The sequence below is a fragment of the Lepisosteus oculatus genome, chromosome 22, assembly GCF_040954835.1.
Source record: "Lepisosteus oculatus isolate fLepOcu1 chromosome 22, fLepOcu1.hap2, whole genome shotgun sequence".
NCBI lineage: Eukaryota > Metazoa > Chordata > Actinopteri > Semionotiformes > Lepisosteidae > Lepisosteus > Lepisosteus oculatus.
Window position 1 is genome coordinate 13,272,470 of NC_090717.1, and position 21,426 is coordinate 13,293,895.

Consider the following 21,426-nt stretch of genomic DNA (forward strand, 5'->3'; position numbering starts at 1 on the left):
AAGACCCAGGTCTAGTAATCCATAGCCCATATTTTTGGATGGACGAATGTCACCACAGTCAAGTGAAGGGGCCAAGGCCATAGAGCTCATATTGCACACGGAGTGAGTACCTTTAGTGGTTGAGCCACTCCTTAAAGCCAAAACTCCTTAAAGCCACTCCTTAAAAGCAAATAAAATACTGAAATGTGTAGTTTCTACTGAAAACAGCAAGATTTTCTGTCCAATTAGCGAACAGAAACTGTGATGCAACACCGATAGAGAAAATCTGAATTATCAAATACTGTAATTGCACACTTATACTATACCACAATACAAAAAGGTCCCATAGCTTTTCAAGACACTATGATAGTGTGCAAACAGAATTCCAGTTGGAATACTGTGTCTCAGAGTTATGCCATGCTAACCGGGGATTCTGAATTCCTCTGCTGGTATTCTGAACGTCAGTATCCCACAGATGTGATACTGAATTCACCTCTCATTTTCAAGTTAGTGCAGGAACACTAACTTGTGCAGACATCCTGGGACTGAATACCGCTGCAAACTTGTTTCCCCATGGACAAAACTGTTAGGATGTCTAAATACACAGTGATGTCACCAGAAAAATACAAAACTTTTCTTCTGCATATTATTGGTTCAGATGAAGTGGAAGGGAAAAAGAAACCACTGTTAACGGGTTACTGTGAATGTGCCTTAAATAGTCTGGTATTCACCATACTCTGCTTGCAAAAACAGTTGCTTAGCTGAGAGAATCAGAAAACGCACCAGGACACGTGCTGTCAGACTGATCGTTTCAGTAAAGGTCACAATTGAGAGAAAGTGACCGAAGACTCTTTACACATAAGTCAATAATCACACTACAGTTCTCCCCTAGCAGCAGTTAATTTCTTGAACACTCAGTGTATGATCTGCAGCAGTGTTAAAAAAGCACTCAGGAGAAAGAAGCTGATTGTGTTCTTTAGAAAGGGCACAGAAAACTCATTTAGAGTTTACAGAAGGAAAACTCTCCACTTATATGGCCAGTAATCACATCCACTCTAGCTGACAACAGCCTTCTAAATCACCATAGTCGTAAAATTTCTACGAGGTGAAGGCAGAACAAAACCTAATTACAGAAAAAAGTCAAGACTTCTAAATTAAAAAAATTCTTACACTTAGAGCTTTTCTGGAAACCCCTCTCAAAGCACTTTACAGGTCATGGGGATCCCCTCCACCAACACCAGTGTGCAGCCCCACCTGGATGATGCGCCAGTCTGCTCCCCACACACAAGCTCTCAGTGGGGAGGAGAACAGAGTGATGAAGCCAGTTCACAGATTATTAGGAGGCCATGATTGGTAAAGGTCAGGGGGAAAATTGGCAAGGACACCGGGGTTAATACACCTATTGTTTTCGAGAATTGCCCTGAGATTTTTAATGAGCATGGAGAGTCAGACCCTTGGTTTTGCGCCTCATCCGAATGACGACCTTTTTTACAGTATAGTGTCTCCGTCACTATACTGAGGCATTAGGTGAGCACCCCCTACTGGCCCCACTAACACCTCTTCCAGCAGCAGCCTTAGCTTTCCCAGGAGGTCTCCCATCCAGGTACTGGCCAGGCTCACACTGCTGAGCATCAGTTGCCAGTTGGGAGCTGCAGGCTGCTGCAACTCTGTCACCAATTAAGCCTCATGCGTACCTGGAGATTCCATCACCAGCTCTCTGGGGCACTCCCAGACGCGTGTCCCACAGCGCCTCCTCCGTGCGGGTGGAGAACTGCGCAACGCCAAGAGGCTAGACTCCGGTCGTGGGAGAGTTTAACATCACTGCACGTCAACGTTAAGCCAAACGAGCCCTGTTCCGCTACTATTTGAGATATTTTCACCTGAATAAGACTCACGCCCTGATCATTCCAGGCAGTATTTCATTTAAAGATACCGAGCTCCACCTTTATTCCAGGAATAACTGGATTGCAGCATCATTGGGAAGCTCACATGGTCTCTGTCCTGCTACAGTAGGTACAAATTATCATAATTCAATTAACTATACAGCATATGCAGATCAGTTGCCCAATTTTCCATAGCTGATGAAGGACTTACTGTACAAATGAGAAACAAGACTCTCAAATAAATTCATCAGTTTTTTGCCGTTTTCCAAATCAAAGCACCTTACAATCCACCACTGATCGTCTGGGGCCTATTACACTCTCAGGGGTCAGAAACCCATGTTGTGGAAGTCTTATGCTCTTTCACAGCAGTCAGGCTTCCTTGTTTTTTCCTGCTTTACATTCTTTCTTTAAATTACCAGATGATAATCCATTGTATTTATGTCCTGCCTGCAGAAAACTATCACTTTTGGCTAAAAAACAGTTTCAAATCTGGAGCCCTGGATTCACTCAAGAAATTGCACTGGAAAACCACAAATCACAGATTTACATTAATTACATTATTGTTTCTTGTTTTCAGCACTCCCTGCTTACAGTAGAAAACACAAACCCAACAAGCCCACAGTCACCAATCATTACCCTGAGAACTATGCAAAATATTGTCACATTTCTGCCTGTGGTTCATCCCAATTTAGTGGTCTTGCAAGTTTTGGGGACGTGGGAATCTCACTGACCTCAGTGAAAGAGCAGACAGGACTCCGACACTCTGAGGCTTGTCTTGTTTGGACTCGAAGGTCTCATTGTTGTGTCACGGGACAGTTCTTGAGCAAGACCCTTCAACCCAGGACAGGAGAATACCTTAATAGCCAAAAAATCCTCTAAATCTCTGGGAAGCTGCAGGGAACAAGCGTAATTCTCTAGGGAGGAGGGAGCCCTCCAGGTTTCAGAAAGAGAATTAATGAACTGAAGTCCCAGCAACCAGCATGGCGTGTTCAATAATGTCTGCATTTCCCTGCCACTTGCCGCTTCGCTCTTCCAATGCAGCATTCTGTGTCTAATTGGCTCCCACGGCCCGACTGATGTTTCTGCTTTTAGCCAGCCTCTTCGTTGGCCTTGCTAGCTCTGGTACCGTTTTCAATCGCCTGTCTTCCTCAGCCAAAAAGGCAGAGAGGTTCCTGTGCTAATTGACAGCTATTTCCACATAACCACCCATTATCTTTCTGGAAACCACCCCAGAGACTGCCCAGAATGCACCGGTTCCCCACAGTAGCTCACCACACCAACAGAGCTGGGAACACACACACACACCTTCATACGGAGGAGCAGACCTGCCCAAAAACAGGTAAGATAGTTATGCAAAGAGTTTGCTCACACTCACCAATGATTACAAAATGAGCAGGCATGAAGGGCAGGCAAATCATACCAAAGAGTGACATTTCTTTAGGTTTACCCTTTTTTCTCTCAAGAATTGTGCAGAGAGACAACTTTGAAGGTGTTTGCCATTAAATGGATTCAGTGGTGCAGAGCAGGGAGAACTGATTTACTGTACCCGATATTAAAAAGACCAAAAATGAAATCTAGCAAATCTGTCAGGTCCATATCACAAATAGAGACTAATTCTGCAAACAATTCGTGCAGACATAAACAACACTTACAAAGTTAGAAATCACAGTCCCTTTAAAGAAGAGGCTGTGGGAGACTGAAGCTGTAGATAATGATTGCTGAAGCTCCATTTGTCATGTTCAAGGCACTTAACAGGTACGCAGAAGAAAATGTATGAGTGTGGAAGGCAATATGCACAAGCAAGAAAGATAACCACTGAGCTATAAAGTACACTGTAAATCAACAACAGCAGGATAAGGCTTTTGAATTATACCACACAGTACACTTCATTTAGGACAAAATAAATGTGCACAGCCCCATAATTTGCAAACTCTTGCATGACAGCACGTACTGTACAGAGCAAGAGAGCATCACATTGGAAAATCTCTCAGCTCACGATCAGCTAGTGTCCTTGGGCTGCCGACCACACAAGTATATATTTCTTTATCACAGGCAGGATTATCTACCAGCTGCAGAGAGTTGCACTGAAAAATGTCCCAACAGGGGCTATCCATCTTGCTCCCCTGTATTACAGGGATTTTCAACCTGTTTACCCTTCCCTGAACTTAACACTTTCTGAGTCCTTCAAGTGAGGCAATGGACACGCACAGTAAGACGCTATGTTATTCTTTGCACGAAAAAAAGCCGGCGCCCAGGCAACACACTGGCTGCTGCGTGTACCTCTACACCTCTCCTTCAGTCTGCTGTGGCCCCATCAGCCGACAGGTTAACAGAATCTTTGAATGAAAGCGGTTGTCATGGAAACCGCTGCCCCTGCAATGGGAGCCCAGGTTATTTTTAGACGGGGAATGACGCACTTGGACTGTTCTTCAGACAGCCACTGGGAAGAAGAGACAGCTGGGTGTGTGTGCTGGTGGGGGGGGGGGTCCATTAAGAGGCAGACGTCAGCTACAGTAACTGCTCGGTGGTCTATCTATACACAGTGTGTCTGGCTGCAAGTTAGCGGACTACTGTCTGGGAAGAAGAGCCCACTTCATCGCCTGCTGTGAAAGCCTACAAGAATCCATAAGGAACAGTGCATCCGGGCCTCCTAACTCATAAATGCTTTATTGAGAAGAAGAGGCTTTTTGGAGAACAGAGACTCTTTTGCATGCCATTAAGCAACCCCGTCACAAGCTGTGAGTCACCCTCTCACTGCCCTCTCGGACTTTAATTATTCAGGACTGGCTAACTCTGCCCCAAACCACTAATTATAATTGGAAATCCAAAATCAATCACTCAGCTGCTGCATGGTCACCTTGAGTGCAGTAACAGGAATGCAAGGAAGACAAAGATATCCTGCGCTCTCTCAACTCTGCCTTCTACATTTGAGACTGTATGACAGCAGTTCGTGCCAGGGATATCAGGAGCTCCTTTGATCACTTTAAATGTGTGTATATTACGAAAAACATCAGATTTGTCACATTTGACATACCCTGTGCATTTTGAGTGTTGGAAAGACAGAATCACTAATTGCCACTCACAAAGTCCTAATTAGTGAAGTACAATGAATTAATCTGATTTTTGGTGAGAAAACCTTGCTAACAGTACAAAAGTAAAAAATTGCACCCTCTCTTTTCACCCATCCTTGTTCATTAAATCACTCCATGCAATGCCATGCTGAGGGAGACGAATTAAGGGAGTTCTGGCCTTGAGCTGTTTCACGTCTGCTGTGTAGGGCTAAACTGAGCACCGCACCAGAGATCAGTCAATTCAATAGAGCCAAATTAGAGAGCCTTTTCTGCAGACTGACTGAAGCATTTAACAAATCAGAGCTATTTACTGTAACAAAGTAAACTGCCCTGCTGTGCTGAGACAAACAAACAACAGAATAATCGTTTTGTCCTATGCTCCTTCTGCTCTTCTGGAATAAATATCGCCCTTTTGCAGAAAGGGCCATGTTTACTCCTTTAGGAGTTTGGTGTTACAGTATGTCCCCGAGTCAAGGCTGCTGTTCTAAAGAAGGTCTGGCACTTGAAGACATACAGTCAGTTCAGGATTCATATAAGTTTAACCAGCAGACACTAGAATCTTTTCTTTACATGCCTCTGTCCTTTAACTCATGGGGCTGTTGCGAGACACTGGGCTTCTGACCCTCTGTCTGTGGGCTCACTGATTCGGCTGTTCTGCAGGTCAGACTTTCTCAGCCCAGCCTCTCAGCTTGGACAGCACACGCGCTGCTGCCCTGCCAAAAGCAAAGGGGATTCGGATTGTTTTCTAGCTCTGTGGCTCAAATATAAAAATAACAACATTTGCCCACAATAGCTTAACTTTACATCACCTCCCCAAAACTTATTAATCTTGAATAAGAGGACTCATTTTTAATACCATTCCTTTATGCTTCAGGAGAAAAGCATGAATGCTCCTGGAACTATTATGAACATCAGCAAGTATTTAAAGGGAAGATTTACCAACTTGCTCAAATCATATTAAAAACAAACAAATCATATCTCTGTGCAGGGCAGACAGATCAATGTGCTCATGTGCTCGGCGAAACATTTGCACAGTCAAACACAAGGATGTGAGTCTGAATTTTAATGTGATCTCAAGAGCCCAAATACAGTAAAACACTTTACAGACTCCCTAGCTGCTCCCAACACATATTCCCACAGAAAGGACTGTAAAACCAAACATTTATGATTAGGTTGGCGTTCTTAATATACAAGAAAGCTGGCAACTGGAATGAGCACTTCTGCCTGAGCTCCCCCAGACAGCAGTGCTGTTATTGGAGCTTACGAACACTAGAGTAATAATAATAATCCACTCAAAGCGCTTTACAGGTAATGGGGACTCCCCTCCACCACCACCAATTTGCAGCATCCACCTGGATGAAGAGTACCTACAGTGGGATTTCTGGAGGAATCATTCATCACTCAAGGTAAAAAACAGGGGCAGCATTTTCCATCTGGATTCTATTCTATTCTATTCTATTCTGAGGTTTTCCCAGTTTTACTAATGAATAATGAAAACAATTGTACCTTCCATTAACAGATAATGAAAACTAACCTTAAAGCATGATTGGCCATATGCACACATCAATTCCAACACAGGCCTAATGTGTGGTATTTTATGAAGTACGTTTTGAAATTGTACTGGTTGAGTCTCAAACTAATGTTTACAATGTCTAGAAAGTAGACTTTAAAGAGAAGTAAAATGTGAGAGGATAGATATGGAACCAGTGGTAAATGGAAGCCAACAATTTAATAAATTCTGCTGGAAACACAGAACAAATTTATCCCAGAATGAGAATACCAGAAGCTAAGCAACGTTAACAAACCTTAAAACTGAAAATCCCAAAAGCTTCAACATCTCAATTGAGAAAATCATGGGAAAAATTTAATTCTTTAGAACATGATTGTAAAACTGAAGGTTTAAGTTTCAGGGGCATAACGAATTGCAACACAGGCTAATAATGATATTAGAAAAGCCAAGAGAGAAACTGAAAGGAATATTATGATGGAGGATAAAAAAATAAAAATCTTTCAGTACTACAACAGCAAAAGAATCATCAAGGATTAAGTCCAATCTAACTGTAACAAGAAATGGAAACGCGTAGACAATGCAGAGGAAATGGCTGATGTGCTATATGAGTTTTTGACTCAGGTCCTTCCAAAGGAAGAACTCAACATCATGCCTCTGGCAGCACACTGACAAAGGTCTGTATTACTGTACATAGCAGGACGTGTTCCAGGTACTGAAAACCTCAAGACTAATACATCTCCAGGAATCTCCAGGGAATGACAGACCAATAAGTCTAAAGTCTATTACATGTATGGCAATGGGAATCATTATTAGAACTAAACTGAAGGATCACTGATAATCAGAAACTACAGAAAAAGCAACACGGATTAGAAAATGATTAATGAATTGCATAATCAACTTTCTGTTGTGCAAACAAGCAACAGAAGTTTTTAATTGACACAGAGCACATTATATGGTGTTTTTAGATTTTTTAGAAGACTTTTAATTAAATTAATCACAAAAGATTAATTCTCAAGTTGATATCATCGACAGCACAGTTTAAACAAAAACCTTCAGACATTGCTGGTCTCCGGGAGTGGAGTCAATGCAAAAATGTGTACTCAGTTTTAACAACATTATTGATATTAGAGCTACATATAGTACAGTGATTAAAACTACTGGGACAAAATCACTGTGATACAGTATTACAATATTATGTTAATGAGAATAGTTTCAGGACTTCCAGTAATAAGATATTCAGGTGAAATGACATCTAATAATACAGTATATTGGCTTGAATATAAGCTATTTTGAATATGAATCCAATTATGATTCATGTTATCAGACATGCAGTGCTTATGAAGCACAGTCCCTGTGTAAAATCAACATGTTAAGCCTAACGTGCCAGTTGACAAGCACAAGAACAACATTTTCTTTAGGGGACACACTAAATGATAAATAATCAACTACTGTATACTGTAGAATAGTCCAAATGATTTGTTATACTATTAAATAACTATTAGAAATCTTCCTGTGCTTGTGGCAGTATGCGTGATTTTCCAGATTGTGTCTTTAGATAATTACTATAATGGATATATAACCATGATAAGTTACTTCGTGTAAAGTTGCTACAAGCTGTACAATATTAAAAATTGCTCTGAAGAAAAGCATCACCTAAACATTTGCGTAATAATAACAATCACTACTATTACTACGATTATGTCAATACTGTATATCGCCATGACTTCAGAATGTGAGACTGATTTTGTCAATCATGTCAGCGTGCTTGAAAGTCTTAAAAATTGAGTTGTGGTAAATGAAGCATTTCTTACATTAATAAAATAGCCACCCATTTAAATTTTATTGTCATGAATTGTTTACAAGTAGTATTTCAAGAAAGAACTTTTTACAAGGAACCAATCTACAACCAGATGTAATACAATGAAACTAGAAGTCTCTTGCTTTTGGTAATGGAAATTGAGGTGACAAGTGCTGCCTAGAGCTGTCCCCTTACACAGTGTACAATTTCAAAAACACATATTCCAATTTTCAGACCGCTATTAATTGACGTTCCACATTGGGATGATGTAATTAGTGGAGTACCACAGAGATCTGTATTAGGACCACAGCTGTTCCTAATTTATACCAGTGACCTCGATTGTGGAATAGGTAGTAAACTAGTCAGGTTTGCAGATTTGTTCAAAATAGAAGGATCTGCAAAAATCATAAGAGCAGCAAAAGAAATTCAAAAAAAACTTTTGACACAATTCAGGACTCGGAGATGACATTTAATGTCGAAGTGCAGAGTTTGACATGCAGTCAGCAAAGCCAAACTATAAACAGCAGACAGAAAACAAGAAACTGGAAGGAGCTATTTATGAAAGAGACCTGGTGTCTATGTTGACATATTATTTTTTTCCATACATTCCTTCTTCCTTGTTGGTTACAACTGTAATTCGGTATAATCAAATACAGTACTGCAAATACTTGTATACGTATTTTAAATACCTTGAAAGCAAAAGAAGATAAAGGCTTTCACAAATGAAGAAAAGTTAGTATCTAATAAGATTAATCAAAATGTATCTGCACAAGTACAGGTACCACTTTTATTTTATAAGGATAATAACAGTGCTGTGGTTATTTGAGCAAAAACTGAAGTGCTCAGACTTCCCTCTGAGGCTGCGTTACTGATCTTCAGGATTCTGGCGTTTTGAAGGAGACTTCTAGCTGAGATCAAGTAAAAGGCACTACAGTCATTACTGTGTTTCCCCTATTCTTTCTTCAAACCGCTGTCCCATGGCATATGCTTTCCTTAGCTGCTTTAATTGTGACTCGACTGACAACTGCTTTCATTATTATTTTCTGCACAACATCTGTTCATGAAGCACAGCCTTGCAGCACTGATCAAAAGTCACAACTGAATGAAGGCCGCCTTCAGAAATCCCCTGCACGGCAGCAACGCTGTCTGTCAAGCTGGCTTTGGAAAAAAAAAAAAGACTCCACAAATGAGTCTGTCCAGCACTTGTGATGTCCCTCAGTAAAGCCTACATTACTTTGTGTCCTTGTGTCTTCCACTTGCTGAGCCCCATTCCAGCTCAATCCAGTACTTTAGAGGCCTCTCTCAGGCTCTCTCACTCACTCTCTGTCAGCCCAGGGCAGTGGCCAGCTCCACACAGAGCCTATCCCAGACGCAGAACTCCACTCCCTCCGGGGGCCAATTCGTCCATCAGCCCCCGATGCGCCTCATAGTTATATTTACCGTTACCGTCTCAACAGCAGGTGGCGTGTTCTCTAAAACAGCTCTCTCTACCTCACGCCCCCCCAAGAAGAGTGGGGCTCAGAGGTCTGCTTGCACCTCCCATCACTTCACGTTCAACCTCCTGAAAATCACAGTGAAACTGATCCCATACGTCACCTTCTCCCTGACACTCAAAAATATACTTTTCCTCACTGTTCTACAAATACTGTACAGTGCAGCCTTAATTAAATCCCATTTTGTCTCAGGAACACCATCCTCGATCCGTGGATTCAAACACATTGGCTAACTGTGCTGAAACAGTCCTAAGACTGTAGACACCCCTGTTCACGGAGCTGTGTGTGGACCTGGTTTTATGAAGGGCATACTGGGAACTTGCACTGACAGGTTAACGGGCCATAATGTTGAGGACTGAAAAGTTTCCAGACTTGAAGATCCTCACTACAGACAGCAAAAACTACCTCCACACCAGACCAGCAGCAGCAGGAGAGTGAAACTACTTGCTCGCTAAGCCGTTTGGGCTGAGCCCAAGATTATAAAGGGTCATTGCATGTTTTAGTCACATCACTGCACAGCTCCCCTGTGCACACAGTGCTGGAAAAAGCAAGCTGCCCCAGCACAGCACAGTCCTGCTTATCGGAAAATGTTTGAGAAAGTACAGTATAACTGTAGGATCGAAAGAATGTGAAAAACATGGAGACACAGTCACTAGCATCTCCTAAGCAGGTTTAAAGATAGAAAATTGCAGACAAAACAACAAGAAGAAAACTAATCAGACAAAATCACGAAAGAACAAAAGTCTGAGATGCTTGTCTGGTTGCCTATAATAAGAGATGATTACAGATAAATGTATCAAAATGTTTTGTCCACAGGAAAACAGCGCACAGCAATCAGGATCTGGGAATACAGTTATGAAAACAAAAAAGTAGGTCACTGTTACCTCTCGGCTCCCCACAAGGATTCGCATCATGTATCAGACTTGTAGACAAAGAGACACAGACAGACTCAGGAAAACAGCTCTTCTAATAAGTTTTCACTGCAGCTTCTCACTTAGAAGAAAGTCAGACATGACCTAGATTGAAATACAATGTGCCCCCTTCTGCCCTCCAGGAGTGCCCAAAAACTTACCAGGATTCGGCTCAAATGCAAAAACAAAATCACAAGAATTAAGGATGGCCAAGGGTAAGCACAGGGAGAATGTGCACAGAAAATCTACAGTACAACATGCAACCCAGATGTGCACAATTCACAGCAGCTTTAAATGAAGCATATTTATCAGTAAGACAGCAGCCACTTACCACCCCCTACAAACAGCTCCAGCCCAAGTAACAGCACAACTACAAAGAGATGATCATTATTCGTCCACTGACATTATCTAAACTGTGCTTTAGGAATTTCATTTAGGATTAAGCAGTGTTGTCATTGTAATCAGACTGGGCGCGGAATAGGAAGAATAAAAAAAAAAAGCTTACATGCCCTGTTTCTGAGATGTACGGTACCTCGTGCTGGCTAAAATAATGCAACAGCAGAGGATCTCCAAATAAAAACACAACAGGAGAGGCTGACAGCACGTGTGCCGGAAGTACGAGTGAGAGGAATGCCATGCTCTCTCATCAGCGACGGACTGCGAACTCCAGCACTAGAGCAGCCAGCGTGAGCGCGGCCGGAGCAGAGGCAGAGCGCGCCCCGCCCCCGGGCTCCCGGATCGCCGCAAGCCGGGGCACGCGCGCACGGGGGGCACTCGGAGCGCCGGCACATGCGGGAGACACTCGCGCGGCGACTCAACGCTCGGCATGCTCTGACCGCGGCAGGAACTGGCGCATGGTCATGCAGCATGGGAAAAAAAAATACAACTGCTGGTTAAAAAGAGGCATAAACAGCGGGGCTTCCTCCACAGAGGGAAGCCCAGGCGGGACGCTCACTAACCCTTCTTAAATTTACTCAGGCAGCCTGAGTTGCAGAAGGACCGCACAGCTCCTGCCTCCCAGCAGCCCCTACCCTTCATTCCCACGGCAGACGGGCACGGTGTGGCGGGGGCTGCACGTTAGGCATGGCAGCTGGGAGAGCACTTGTCCTTATTCAGCAGTCAGGCCTGAGCGCTGCAGCGCTCACAGACTCTCCTTCCCGCACACACACAGGACGCGCTGGCGCACGGCGCCGCGCATTAGCCATTCCCTCCACATGCTTTTATCAATGCAGTGCAGGAGAGAGAGAGAGAGGACTCGGCAGCAGCCATCCGAAAGGGCCGGACCAGCATGCACCACTCCCCCCCTCCCCTATCCTCCCCCCACCATACTTGACAACACAAGTCAATACTTAACTGCTCGGGGAAAAGATCCCAGCAGGCTGGAAACGAACCCAGGCACAGGTAGAGAGTAGAGAGACTCTCTCCCACTGGGGAACACCTGGCAGGTGACACGCAGTGCGGACATGCGCAGGGTGCTGCACACAGGCAGCAAAAAAACAACCACAAAACAAGGTGGGAAACGCTGAGCCAGAAGAGGCTGCTTATGAAAGACTCGGGTGTTCACGTTGACACATCGCTCGCGCCTTTTAAACAGGGCTGAGCTTGAGCTTGCAGTGACGTTCACACTTCTGAGAAGTGGAACCGGTGAAGCAGTCCAGAGTGGGAGTCTGCAGGTCACCTCTGTCGGCTCTGTCCACAGCAGGCAACTTGCGCTCCTCAGTCTATCAGTGCTGTCGGCATCAACAAGGGTACAGCCTGGCTCTCGGTCTCCTGCTACACCTACTTCTTCGAGAACGTCATCAGAAGCAAAGGCTACGTATCCTTCTGCTATTCTTTTATTCAGAAAGAGTTTTCTTTTCTCAGAAATGAGCGGACTTCCCAAATCGTCACTCCCTGCTGCCTCATTTATAGCTACAATAATGAGTGCCCTGATGAGTGGTTTGGCATCGTCCAGTGACAGACTGAATCAGCTGTGCTCCTGGATGTAAAATTCTCTGAACAGAGTATTCACCCTTTTACTTACTGTGCAACTCTTCATGCTGCCCCGAAACCTCCAGCTTTTTAATTTGTACTCTACTGCATTATTTGAATTACAGGATTGTTTCATACGCTGTGTGCCTCAAAGCAGTATTGAGTACTACCACCTTGATGGAGACATGGACATTATACAGTACAGTACATACATAACAAAGGTCACAGCTCTGTGATAAGCTATTGTTTCACATATGGTAAGTTAACTTTAGTTTCAGGATTCAGTGATCTACAAGCTCTGAAAGGTTAGAAACTGTAATTTAAGTTGTGCATTCTCTGACAGAGATGCTATCAGACAGTCAAGATACACATACTGTACATAACATCAATGCACACAAATACAAACTATAACAAACCATGTTTCCCTAATACCTGCTTTACTAAAAAAACTGCTGTAAAAATCGTTGTATAAAAGTCATATTTCAATGAAAATGTGGATGTCCTTCTCCTCCAACACTTGTTCAGTTGAAATATTATTGAAGTCTTCATTTGTGTGGTGGGAGCATTTACAATGTTGTACAGCAGTGCCAGGACTAGAACTGATATACTTTAGTGTATATTACAGTAAACTAGAACTTTTCTACATTTAAGTATTAGCTGCCCACAAAATGCCACAATAAAGCAGCAGACCTTTAATCTAAGGAGTTGCATTAATCTGCCCATTTTAACCTTTTTAAGTAAACGATTCTTAAGCGGTCAGCAGTTCAAACTATCCTTCACCATTTAAAACTACAAAGCTGCTAAGCATGAAGATATAAAGGTTAAGAAGATAAATTCCTCCTCGTGGTTTAATTAGGAGATTCAAGACAGTTTTAATATCATGATTAATTCACACATGCCCACTCACAGGAAACAGACAACTGGCAGTTATTATTTCAAATGGGGAAGATCTACTCTTGGAAAGACAAAGAAAGCAACTACTAGTCATCAACATCAGCAAATACAAAACTGTTCCCTTTCAAGGTTAGTGTTTTGTTATAGTATTTTCTGCACAGCAAAAATCTAAAAGTGGAACCCTACAGTAGCATGTCTCCTGACAGTAAAACGAGACAACACACTGAAACACCTGCGCTACATGAGCAGTTGCTGTTTGTACTTCTATTGTCTTGTATTCTGGAGGAAGAGCACCCCTGAAATTGGGTCTTTCGTCTTCGCCTTAGTTTAACTATAGTTCATTGGGGAGGGGCGTATCAGAATCTCTATCATTTTAGAAACCAAAGTAGCACAAAAGCAACACTTTACAGCACAAACAGGCACACAGGCAGCACAAGAGAACACATGGGGGGACCAGTACATGTGCTGGTGTAGGAGCAGGTGATGGAAGTGCTGCTCAACGTGTTCATCACAAACTCCTGATTGCAAGGTTCCCGAGACACACGGAGGCCAAATCCATCCGCTTTCTAATCACATCCTCCAATTCCGGGCTGCAACAGGCGCGAGGCAGGGTACGGGACGGGACTCCAGCCCACCACAGACACACACCCACTCCAGGGCCGATTCTCCCCAGAAGCCAATGACTCTTCCAGTACGCCTTTGTACTGGTGGAGGAGACCAGAGCACCCAAAGGAAACCCTGGCGACCACAGCGAGAACATACACACTCCACGCTGACAGCACCCCAGGGCCCAGCACTGCGAGCTAGCAATGATCACCACGGCACCACCGTGTGCCAGACGGCTCCCAGAGGTCCAGTTCTTCAGTATCTGCTTTCCTACACCCCAAAAATCAAACTAAACACAGTCTGAGCTCCTGGCATAGTCAGGGGTCACAAGTAGAAGCGACTCACCGACACTCTGGCAGCTGACCATCTGGAAAAGACACCATTTAACACATTTCAGTTCTTTCAAGGCACATGAGAAAAGCAATGGACTCTGGCATACTCCTGCAGTTAGAAATAGCCAGATGGATTAAAAAAAACCCACTAATGACAGCAATTACACCCATAGGGGTCTGCATTCGCCCACATTCGCTGCACCAGAAAAGCTAGGTTTGCTCTCACGATAATGATACTCAGCAGCTCTTATCATTTCGTTTTACCCTGAACAACAACCTGTCCTAAAAGTCTACTCCAATAGCACATACAGTACTGTAGGGGCTCAAGAGCATGCAAACACTTTGCCCGGCCCATATGCAGTGTCATATCTAATGAGACTGATGCTGTTTTAAAGGGAATCCTGAATAATCACCCCTTTAAACATGTTTTAAACCATCAGAAACCAATTCAAACAGGAGAAACCCATAAAAAATGTTATTTAACATAAGAAGAGATCCCTGGTGTTTAATTCTTTTGTTTACAATTTGGGTTTTGTTTGAAGTCACTTACTGATGATACAGAACTTCTCTTGCAGCCTAATTAACAATTAGGATGCTGCTTATTTGTACTACACCGGCTCACATATATCAAGCTAACTGCTTATAAAAAGGAATAGTCCAAAATGTTCTTTCCTATTTTAGAGACAACTGAAATTACAGAAAGTACAGTAACCGTCGTAATCAAAAAGCTGACATTTCTCTCATGTTATAAGCAGTTAATCTTTTTTTCTTTACTACTGGATACTCTATATAGAACTACTCCATATTTCCAGGTTTTGACCACTACAACATTCAGTTAGATAATCATACTGCCTTAAGTGTTTATTAATGTGTTTCAGGGTGATATTGCCAACTGGGGCATTTCTACAGTATTTACTATTGAAATAGAGCCCATAGGGTTCACTCAGTAATGCATTCAAATTTATTTTGTTTTACTACAGTACCCACGGCCTCTGGTTTAGTCAGTATTTAGCTAAGAGGTTTCCACTGCTGGCATATCTCTGTCTTTATTACTTTGCTTACCCAGTAGCCCCCCATCAGGGAAATATAAGAGCTCAAGTCCTATGCTCATGACAGAGCCGTGTTTAATCTGAGGACGCCCTGTTTGTCCTTGATGAGCTGGACAGCCTTTTCTGTTTGAGGCTGCTGTTCGATCACACGCAAGCATCTGCTCCCTCAAGTTATTCTGGACTATTGAGTTAATACATAATAATGGGCTCTTTATTATACTTATTGATGCTTAACACAAGGATGTTATGATTACTCAAACACATTATATTATAAACATATATATGATATATATATATATGCACATTATATGATAAATGACACTAAGGATCCTTCTACTGTAGCCCAATGGTACTACAGGGATAAAGGAAGCCAGCCCCTATTACCATGAGTCTGTTTCTGTATAACCACCCTCTAGGGAGCCATTCTGCATGACCGTTCTGTAAAGTCAAGGATAATAATTCATTCGCTGCTATCTGCCAGTGTTGCCAGCATTAGAATAATTGCATAATGATGAACAACTGAAATTCAACACTCAGATCCGATGGATTATATGAAGGATTTTTAACACAGCATTAAACAAAACCACACAAAATGTCAACAAAAATGAAGGTCACATTCTGCCTGACACAAGACACACTATTAAAACGATCACATTTCAATGTTAGTATAACATCTGTGAGCATTCACACTGCCTGTGGCAGCACTGATGCACAGACCTGATCAGCCTCTGGTCAAACTGCTGTGGGATGTTCTGCCAGTCTTCGTGCGCAGCTGCAGCCAGGGACTTCACTGATGCATTCTTCCATTCGTTATGTCCACTACCTCATGTGTCTGAGTGTACTGAGAGCTTGAAACGAACACCCAAATAATCCAAAGTGCACGTCAGTATAACAACTGTCGGGATTTCGCATTGAGCCGTCGCAATCATCGTTTGCATACGTGTACATGTGATTGACAAAGGGAGCCACAGCGCTACACATCAACTAAAATGACGAGTTTAGATGCGAAAATGGTCAAGTATCTCACTATCTCAAGGGCACCACAGTGTCAGGGTTGTCCTTAGTATTCACAATGAAATGGTAGCAAGAATTTACTGGAATGGAGAAGTTCAGTTTCTATACCATAGCAAAACACTACATTTTCAATTAAATCTTTCTTTTGATCTTCCCGCCTTATAAATTCAGAGACAGTTCCATATCTGAAAAGGCTGAATGGATATATGCAGGTGAAACATTCGTAAGAAAATCGCATATCGTTCTTCCTCTATCGTGATTTAGCTTCTTTAGCCAATTCTGTTACAGCGTGTGTCCTTTGTGATTTTCTGTTTTCCAGGATACTGCTACCATCGAACAAAAATGTCTCAAGACGTGTATCAGCACAGAAAAGTCACAGCAAAGAAAACAAGGAAAAGAATGAAAGCAATTGTGAGAGTCATTCTGTACTGAAACAAGCAGTGTTTTAATCTTGCTTGTCCAAAGTAATGTTTCGTATTTCCTAAGTTTATTGTTTAGGCTAATAAGTGAAAACGCTAATTAATTATAACTGGACTATCCAATACAAAATGGGGCAACTGCTTCTCTAGGCTTATGCTAAAATACCATATTCCCCATTTTACCAAGCAAGACTTTCTCAGGAAGTATAGCCAATGTATAGATAAAAGTATTTATCCTTGTACGCAAGGAAATGATTTGTTCTGTTCTTTAAGAAGATATTAACCTATGACAGCTGTTCAAATACAATGTACTGTGTGGCTGAATACATATGGAAAACTGTGAGAATTACAGGGGCTGAGAAAATGTCCTCTGTACAGGTCTCCAGTCACACACACAGCCAGTGAGTCTCACCTATAACTAGAATTAGCCTAGAAAAATGGGTTTGATAAAATGTGTCAAAAGCGCAAGTCATGTAATTTAATTCAAATCTGTGGTAAAAACAGTGAAAACTAAGAATTTACTGTAGCTGAACTTGTCTAGAAATCTGTTTAATCTTAAAGTTATTTAGCCTTTCCCTGATATTAGTGCTGACAGTGAAATTGCAGTATTCATTCCAATACAAAACAATTGATGGTTTACAATAAAAGAAATTAAAATACAATGAGAGCATCACTCAAGAATAAACTGATGAAAATGTTGTTTGGAGATGTGAATTAAAGGTGTGTAGGCCAAATTGACCTTGCATACTGTACTTACTTTTATTTGTATTCTGTGGACATCCAAAACACACGTAGATGTGTTTTTTTTTGTATGTCCATTAAGAGTTATGTTTTGGCTGAAGGGGTAAGGAGTTGATTTCTGACTCTGTTTCTCCTCCTCCATGATCAATGAAAACAAGCTCTTGTTAAATCCAGACCAGTGTGTAGAATAATTATATAAACTGAAGCCCACACGCTGGGAATCCCCATCCCTACAAGATAACAGACTTCAACTGTTATTCAATCTAAATAACTCCTAACACCTTTGAGCAAAAAAAGCTTCCTTACATTTCAAATCTACGTTTAGCACTTCATTTATTGCTCAGAGTTCTGTGGAAGAATCAAAATCTGAAGTACTGGCCAGCTCAGACTCTCAACACTGTTAATTCATTCTGACATCCTGAAAGCATCAATTAGATCTCTCTCACACGCCACACTGCTGAGGGTGAATCACTTTCAAAACACGTGGAGGATATTGAGAGAGGACCAAAAGGACTTTTGATATTTTGCATTCTTTATGCTCAATTAAGACGTACTGCATGCTTCAATAACTCTGTGTAATTCACATACATTTCTTTATACATCTGAATGAGCAACTCAATGATAGAACAATTTCCTGTGTACCAAAATGGAAAAAATTACAATGAATGCAACAGTTTTATGAACAACAGTTCCCCTAAATACAGCTCTGTAATGAAAGTCTATGATCTGGTAAGCTTTCAGAGAGACTTTGGCTACCACATCAACCCTAATTATTGAAACAGCTCACTACAAAATGACCACAACGAACAAGCAGTTCCCCCTGGAAGGCATTCCAAGCTAACTGTTAGAAAATCATGAGCATTGTGAGACAAAATAGCCTGTACTTGACAGTCAAAGTCAGCCTGTACTGTATATCTCTGGGAAATGGGGGGAAAACGAGAGCAGCTGGGGAAAAGTCCAAAGTCAAAGTCTTCAATGACACCTTGTTCCTGTATTTAAACAGTGCGTCCCAGAGCTTGGGCGGGTATTTACTGTACAGAGACATCAGGAAAAGCCAACTGTCCATCCTCACACTGCACACGGAAATTGAACCTCATCAGCGCACATGTTCTCCAGTAACAAGCAGTCTCCTCCGCTATTGGCTCTGGGCCACAAGTCTGCCTCGCGGTTTTCCCATGATGCCTCGGCTCAGGTGGCATGTCCTCATTTGCTGTTCATTAGCGCAAGGTTTTCCCTGTCATCTGGAGGCAGTGGGGAGATCTGACAGGAATTTCTAGCAGGGAAAAGTCATCTGTCGAGCCTCAGTATAGTCTAAATCTACATTATCGCTGGGTTTGCTAGTTTTACAAATTTCATTCAAACTAAATGAAAAAGAAAGCTTTTTGATAAATTACTATAATTAAGTCTCTTGCAGGACAGGAGATCCCAATATGTTCTTGGTCTCCTTGATTATCACATTTTGTTTAGAAAATGTCACAGTGCCAGGACTGTAAGAAAAGTGAAATAATGAGGTGTCATTATTGCCCTATGGCCTATGCCCTGTGGCAAGCTCCAATCTGCCTATCCACTCCTCCCTCATGAGCTATAGACTGTACAGGCGCAGCGCAGACTTTCTGAAACTGGAGAGGAATCACAAAGAGGCCTGGATTAAGTCCTGTACATGTTTAAATACTAAATACTTCACAGGACATTTCACAAGAGCAGAGGATTTGAGTCTCGTGACCAGGATAAATCCAGCCTACCTGAAAGACCAGTTTGATCGTAGATGTTCACTGCTCTACATTTCCCTTCCCGCTAGCTGCCGCTGTCCAGCGGCTGTGCAATGTGAGAGACCGGCGCACAAGCTCACCTGTCCTTTGAGCCCCAGCACTGCTCACAAGTGCCAAATTCCACCAGTGTCCCTGTCTGCTTGGTGGAAAATGACAACATAGCAGGCAGATGGGCGGAGCTGTAGGTGCATCTGCTCTAAATCTGATGACCAAAAAACCTCCCCATTAATAGTCGTTAAAGCAGAGAAGAGACTGTGTTCTGACAAGCCCCCTTCTCTGCTAATTATCCAGACATGTTTCCACTCTGTCTAGCCACAGACTGCTGTCTCATACCTGCTCAGAAACAGCTCCTGCAAATAAGCCGCAGCATAGATCCCAAAACTTCCCTCCCACGTAATCTAGGACTGCCGTCTCGGTCTGGATGGAAAGAAGGGCTCAGATAGTGCTGTTATCAATACAGTGTTCTGCATCTTCTTCTCTAGCTCACATCGTCATCACTCCTGTTGGCAGCCGGCGCCTTTCCTCATCTCTGGGCGGATATGAAGGGGCTCAAATCGCTTAAATCTCAAGGGATTTTCTTTGAAATATGATTTCTGACCTCTCCTCTAACATTAAAATTAATCTTTACACAAGCTTAGAGTAGTAGCATTTTATAGCATTCTTGCAAAGGATCTGCACTGTAAGATCTTGATAAGGGAACTATTTCAGAATTGCATAGTAATCTGTGATGTTCTGGTTCAAACTGATTGTGATACAGAACCGTCCCAACCTGACTTCCCCGCTTTAAAACATCTTTTCTGGAGGAACGTTGCTCATTAGATACATCCTAACAGGGAACGTACATCACTAATGAAATGCAGGAGCCCAAGTTAAAAAAAAAAAACAATGCACAAGTGGAAATGGCTTTTTCTAACTTCTATTTGAGGTATTTTAGTACGTACAGTACAGTATATGAAGTTGTTTCAGAAAATGTTTGCTTCTCGCTGCAGAAATGCTCATAACCTACAGGGTAACAGATATGCCAGAAACAGGTTCTTCAGCCCAAATTCATTCTTTACCACTTAATTATAGGAGATTTGATAATGGCACCATCTAATGACAATCAAAAAGATTAATTAAATAAAAGAGCGCTGTTAAAATTATTCCTGAATGGGTAACAATGAGTCCATAAAACCTATCCTCAACAAGCTTTAGACTTACCCTCACTGTGTCCTAGCATCACCAGCCAATCGCAATGAATCTTCCAGAGTTTTAATTTATGCAGTCACGGACCTGATAACTCTTGCAGTATGAAATGGGACTGCATATAAACCTTCTGTGCAGCCCCAAGCATTCTGTGACTTTGGCAATGGGCAACATCCTTTACGCAGAATGTGTCTGTGTACTAATCCCCAGGCTAAGTGCTACAGACGACAGGCTATCAGATAAGCCTAAAGCCCAGGATTTTACAGCAATCCAATTTGTGCAGAGCGAGTAGCAGTATCATGGTGAAAGATCAGCCCAATCCAGGGAACATGAGATTAAAACTTTCCTGTGAGCAACACTCCCCTTGTCATCACAGAGAAGACCTCAGCGGAATGCTGATGAAATGGCGCTGCAGCTTATTCAGTGTTCAGACGACGACCACAGACTCACAGCAGGTACTTGGGACTGGCAGCTGTTCTCATTTCACGAGCTGATTTGTCCCAGTCCAGCCCAAATACACAATTTAAAACAATTCGGAATAACCCCTCTCCAACTTTTTTTATTTTCTGCCGGCCATTGTAGTGATGTAATGTTACCACTTACACAAGTGAAATCTTCTGCAACAGTTTTGTGTTATAATAATAATTACAGCTTTAGGAAAGCACTGACTTTAATGGCTTTTTTCTTTATTTTTCCCACATTAGTAGACACCTTTACTGTAGACAGTAAAGCCTTTACTGTACCTTTACTCTACCTTTAGTAGACAGACACCTTTACTGAAAATGCGTCTATAATGGTCAA

At 42.3% G+C, this 21,426-nt stretch overlaps 1 protein-coding gene across 3 annotated transcripts in view; it reads right to left on the reverse strand.

Moving 5' to 3' along the window:
* osbp2b (oxysterol binding protein 2b) overlaps nt 1–21,426 on the reverse strand; it is a 96,833-nt gene that overhangs the window by 47,732 nt on the left and 27,675 nt on the right. Inside the window, exon 1 of one of the 3 annotated variants that reach the window (XM_015366227.2) lies at nt 20,641–20,674. The exons of 1 other annotated variant lie outside the window; for it this stretch is intronic. In XM_015366227.2, the coding sequence (XP_015221713.1) occupies nt 20,641–20,659 (19 nt within the window). In that variant the 5' untranslated portion in view covers nt 20,660–20,674. Of the gene's footprint in view, nt 1–11,604; nt 11,699–20,640; nt 20,675–21,426 lie in introns of those variants that run through there. One more of the 3 variants, XM_015366224.2, reaches the window with a different exon arrangement.